The 5,560-nt window shown below is 41.5% G+C and overlaps 1 protein-coding gene across 2 annotated transcripts; it reads left to right on the top strand.

The window, feature by feature from the left end:
- The first annotated feature begins 1,343 nt into the window (after positions 1-1,343).
- Positions 1,344-3,610, top strand: LOC147899518 (putative WRKY transcription factor 48). 2 transcript variants are annotated; one of them, XM_087378575.1, is made up of 4 exons: positions 1,344-1,980; positions 2,174-2,311; positions 2,739-3,180; positions 3,496-3,610. In XM_087378575.1, the coding sequence occupies exons 1-3, from the start codon at positions 1,397-1,399 to the stop codon at positions 3,136-3,138; spliced, it is 1,122 nt and encodes a 373-aa protein (XP_087234701.1). In that variant the 5' UTR covers positions 1,344-1,396; the 3' UTR covers positions 3,139-3,180; positions 3,496-3,610. The 2 variants fall into 2 exon arrangements, with proteins under 2 accessions (XP_087234701.1, XP_087234700.1); XM_087378574.1 differs by having other exon boundaries at positions 2,739-3,520.
- The last annotated feature ends 1,950 nt before the right edge of the window (positions 3,611-5,560 follow it).

Genomic DNA, 5,560 nt, shown 5'->3' with positions numbered 1-5,560 from the left:
CTTCAATTGAACCCACGTGCTATGCTTACATATTCCCCCCCCCCGGAGTAGTGGAAGTATTGAGTTCTCTATCCATGGTAGATATGAATGCTCTCTCTCTCTCTCTCTCTCTCTCTCTCTCTCTCTCTCTTTCTTCATATATACATATATCTCTCTATCTGTCTATTTATGTATGCATTTAAAAAAGGACATACTATGGAGATGAAGATATATCTCAAAATATGTGCACAAACGAGGCATAAATGCTCCATAAATGTAGGTGTTATTCTCAAGACCTGTAGCACTTAAGGAATGATGTTTTGAGAACTATTTTTAAAACTTAGCGTTGTAACCTATGTGCATGTGTTGCTTAGTGAAAAACCTAAATCGTAAGTGAACAGAATACTTTGCAAGGGGAAATATGTTCACCTTCATAATAAAAGTCCATGTAATAATGGGATTTAAAGTGGGAATAAGTTTCTTTATGAAAAGGCATGTGCCTTAAGGGAAAGTTTTATAGTGGAACTTGGGGGATCACTATATATAAACCCTATATATCACATGTGTTCAAACACTATTGTAAAACCCCTTATCTATAAATTTATCATGTGAATAAGCCACACCCTCTCTCTATTCAATTTGTGAATACACCTTTTTATGATACCCTTATGTATGTGAAAAATGTGTAAAAAGGGGATTCTTCAGTTGAAACATGTGCTATGCTTGCATTTTTTTGAGTGACCCCTTGAGTGCTGGAAGTATTGAGTTCTCTATCCATGGTAGAGATGAATGCTCTCTCTCTCTCTCTCTCTCTCTCTCTCTCTCTCTCTCTCTCCATATATACATATATTTGTCTATCTATCTATTTGTTTACAGATTTAAAAAAGGACATACAAGGGAGATGAAGGAAAAAGAATGTGTCCCTATAATGAAGATGAAGAAAGAATGTCGCCAAATAATGAAGATGATGTGGTTGGATGGAGATGGAAAAAGGGGTGTGAAAAGGCAAGGGATGTAAGACGGCGGTGGTTTGACTTTGAGGGGAAGCGATTAGCCACAAGGGTTTGGGAAATGTGTGGCAAGGTAAAAATGTACGAGAAGGGTGGATTTTCTTTGTTTCACACAGAGTGTGCAGAATAATAGACACTCTGTAGCATGATAGTAGACAGTGTAGAATAATAGACACTGTGGAGAATGATAATAGTAAAGAAAGCTAAGCAAAAGTGGAGGGGTTTTGTAATGGCAACAAAAAAGAGAGGATGTTTGTTGGATACTGCTTCTTCTTCAAGCTTTCTTCTTCTTCTTCTTCGTCTTCGTCTTCGTCGTCTTCGTCTTCGTCTTCAAGCTTTCTTCTTCATCTTCATCGTGGGCTTTTGATCTCTTCTTTATCAGCTCCTGCTCTTTGTCATTAGCTTCCATGGCCTCCCCTCCTCCTCCTTCCCCTCCCTCGCATCCTCATCTCTTCCACCTCTCCTCCCCCATTCCTCCCAGCTACCCCTTCCCACCACCCCCTAGCCCCTCTTGGTACTCCCCCATGTTCGCATACCTAGCCCACTTGTCTCCCGCCCAGCAGTACTTTCCCGACTTGCCTCACGCTGATCCGCTCTTCGACTCTCATCTTCTCCCTATTGTCACAACACTGCCGCAGGAAATTCGTATGGACATGGACGTTCGGCCACAAGCTAGTACGGCTGCTGAGCCGATGCGGGATACGCTCCGCGCTTTCGTTCCTGACCGATCGCATGACGATCCCTTGCGTTCTCCCCGTCGAGTGCAGCTGCGCGCTCTGCCATCTGCTCGAGCTCAGGTTCCGTCGGGACAAGTCTCTAGCACTGCGAATTCTTGCATATCTTCACCTTCCAGTGAGCATCTTCAGGAGGATTCCAGCGCCGAAGGCGTCGACGTAGTAGTTGCTGCTGAAACACGAGAGATGCCTGTGGAAGACAAGGTCTTGCCCGAGGAGGGCGATCACAAAACTTCTTTACAAGCGAACAAGAAGCCGTAAGACGCCTTTCAATTATTCTTTTGGTCAACGTGAGGCATAACATCTCGGCATCTCCTGAACCTCTTGTTCGCCATTCAACTGTTTTCAAACCCTACCGCTTCTTAGCAGAAACTCTATCTATTTTAGAATCGCATTGGGTACGTTGTAAAATTATGGCTCAATATTTTCATCGTTGGTGTGCAATGACAGACCAAGAAAGAAAGGCCAAAAGAGGATTTCCGGGGCCAGGATAGCGTTCGTAACGAAAAGTGAAGTTGAGCATCTGGAAGACGGTTTTCGTTGGCGGAAATATGGGCAGAAGGCAGTGAAGAACAGCGCATATCCAAGGTTGTCACCCTCACACCCACATTTTAGCTACATTCCGAACTTCCTGATCTGATGTTTAACGTGGATCCATAACTTGTCGTGTAGATCTATCTCAGTTCACAAATAATTTTCTACACGACTATTGCTTTGCAAAGTATCGTGCTTTGATTGGTCTGCACAGAATGGATTGTGTGAGGCGTGGTGGATCATGCAGGTGCTATGTGTCAATCTCTTTCATGATTGATCCCCTTAAAGCATGCATGTGCAAGCGCACTCGTGCCTATTCGGTTCCATCCATGATCCACGCGGGAATTCAAAATGCTCAGTTATAACCTTTTTGCTCTGGAAAGGAACTTTAAGGAAGGAAAGGGGAAGGGTGTCGATGATTGAATGAGCGGCTTAGAACTAGGAAAAATGATGCGTGTGCACGGATGTTGACTGTTTACAGGAGTTACTATCGATGTACATACACCAAATGCTCAGTGAAGAAACGCATAGAACGGTGTGCTCAAGACCCTTCTCTTGTAGTTACCACGTACGAGGGGCAGCACACACACCACTGTCCAGCTGTCCTCAGGGGATCCGCAGCGACTACACCGCTACCGTTTCCAGATGCAGCTTCTTTCTCTAATAGCTTTGTTAATCAGTTGATGCCCAATCCTTATCTGCCATTGCCTGTGTTATCTAGTAACAATTTCGATCATCTCAACAGGCAAGCTCAGTTTTGGCAGTCGTTGCATAATGCAATCGACAATGCGCAGCCTTTGGGAAGTATAAGAACACACCAACCTCCCGTAGATAAGGGATTGCTGGACGATATGCTTCCCTCGACAGCGCTTAAACCATGATGAAGTGGCAGACACTTGCAGACTCAATGATGGTGGACACAGGTAAACCTCTCACTCCGGTTTCTCGTTCATCGCCTCGCCAGGACCTTCAACCTCCACACGTGGGTGGCATTCTGCAAGGTTTTGGGCAGTTGCTCTCAATGATCGCTTCATCCTACATATGAAGTCATCTTTACTTGGACGTAACCGGATCCAACCGGAACTTACGTCTCTGAATTCCAAGCATTCTGAAAGTAACATTGTAAAGTCAACTTTTGACATCAGTACAAATGAACCGTATCAATATCCGCCAGCTTTGATTCGAATTGTTGGCCAACCTACAACAATTTTATTCTCATTGAAGCTTTGCAGGAACAGTAATTACGGGAGGATAGGGGGCGCTTTTCTGTTCATTTTTAGGGATGACGGTAGCTAAGTTCTTGACCAGCAGCAAAATATACAGTGAACCGCGAGGCATATTCAAAGTCTTATTATAAAAGGTGACACTCCCTCTCTCTCTCTCTCTATCTCTCTCTCTCTCTCTCTATATATATATATATATATATAATTTTTCACTGCTCAAACCTTATATAATACATGTGATCTGCATCTGTTTGTGTCTCAGGCTATACAGTTACATACATAACAGGTATTAAAAGTTTGAAATGTGTGTGTGTGTGTGTGTGTGTGTGTGTGTGAGTGAGAGTGAGAGAGAGAGAGAGAGAGAGAGCGCTTTCAATTAAATTAGATTTAAATCCACGAAACATTACCTCTTATGAGAAAGCCTTCTCAGCTTCAAAGTCGTTTTGATCAAAGAGCTACACTCTCACACTACATACACATACACATGCGTATCTAAAATATATTAGTAATACTAAGTAGTTACGAGTACCATTGAAAGAATGTGGGCTCTTTGATCTCATTTGATCAATGTGAGGCACTAGATGCAAAGAGGATGCAAATGAGTTACAATGTGTGTCCATTTGTTACTAGCAATGGCATCCATCCCAACGCCTTCTCGTTTGGTCTTTTGATTTCCATTTGTCCTCATTTGCATTAGCACTCTAAATAACATTCACATTTGCCGAGGAGCATGGAGAGAAACATCACCACATAATTCGGACTCGTTATACCTCCCCTAAAGAGAGGCTAGGTTAAACGCATGCTAATGAGTCATTTTGCTCTCTTTGCAAACACCATTCCATGGTTATAGCAAGATGTACTGCTTCAATGGTTTGATATAAAGCTGGTGCATTCCATAATGTCATAGAGGGGAACTCATGGAAAAACACAAACAACTTGCTAGCGAAACAAACAAAGGCCGAAGACCCGTATTTCAAACCAAAAAGTAAGATATAGGCCTCAAGGGATAACCACGGTAGCCCTTGTCATACCTATTAAGTGCCATATGAGGCTCATTTTAGAATTGAATGAATGTAACCCATTGATTTGTTGTCTGAGCATCATGTGAGCATTGTGTAAAATAGTGGAATCAAGACAAAGAATGAATGAAAATCATTGATCTTTTCACATTACTTCTTGGAGATGATTGTGGAAAATCGAAGAGAAGGCTAATAGATTGTAGCATGCCCTTGTTTAGAGGATGTGACTAGACCTCTATATCTAGAGCATGGAGGTAAATAGACCTTTGTAAAACATGGAGAATGTGGTAGGCCTATTGCATTTTCTTCTCAATCTTTGAGAGAATATTTGATGTCAAATCATTTAGAACTATTTGGCATATGTAAAGGCACAAGCATTTGTCTTACATAAGGGATATTGATCTTAGCATGACATGGCTTGTCACCACGGGTTGCGCCTGAACAAAGATGATGGTACAATACATGCATATGTAGGCATATTGTAGCATCATAGCTTGGTGTACATCGAGCCAAGAATGGGGTGATGTAACATTGAATGGAGAAGAGACAAGTTGGGTCAGTACACGTTCCATCATGGAGAGCTAATGATCCTCTGCAGAGATGCCACACACACATGCACACACATGAGTATGTAGTTGATCAACCAAGGTAGTGAATCTTTGCTTGAAAGAGTAACACTTTTGATGGAGAGATCTAACGTGGTGTGCTTGATCACCATGGAACCATTGTTACATTAACTCTATCTTGCTTTAAGAAAGCTTAAATTAGAGGCTGCATATGCTAGACTAGTATGCAAATGTTGAAATGGATGCAAGAGCATCATGGAAATCCTACCTAAGATTCATGTCTTTCAGTCTTAACATAAATTTTAAACAAAAAAATAATTTTAAAGAAATAAAATCTTCCTTCAACCATTTAAATGAAGATGTATATGAGTTGATCACCTATTCTATATCAAAATTAAATCATATCTAGGCACTTTCATATGATAAATATATATGAGAATGGTCACATATACATTTATAACACATTGATGTTTGTCATTTTACACACTTTAAACC

Source organism: Dipteris shenzhenensis, chromosome 8, assembly GCF_047967505.1.
Source record: "Dipteris shenzhenensis isolate YYH24624 ecotype China chromosome 8, Dip_SZ_1.0, whole genome shotgun sequence".
Lineage (NCBI taxonomy): Eukaryota > Viridiplantae > Streptophyta > Polypodiopsida > Gleicheniales > Dipteridaceae > Dipteris > Dipteris shenzhenensis.
The sequence above is the reverse complement of the archived record's forward strand: the minus strand, read 5'-3'. Positions and strand labels throughout refer to the sequence as shown.

What these genes read in the sequence shown, in the direction of transcription:
- LOC147899518 (XM_087378575.1), top strand. Translation starts at nt 1,397, where the DNA reads ATGGCCTCCCCTCCTCCTCCTTCCCCTCCCTCGCATCCTCATCTCTTC. An exon ending in TTACAAGCGAACAAGAAGCC is followed by an intron (nt 1,981 to 2,173) that starts GTAAGACGCCTT and finishes GTGCAATGACAG; the next exon opens with ACCAAGAAAGAAAGGCCAAA. An exon ending in AAGAACAGCGCATATCCAAG is followed by an intron (nt 2,312 to 2,738) that starts GTTGTCACCCTC and finishes GACTGTTTACAG; the next exon opens with GAGTTACTATCGATGTACAT.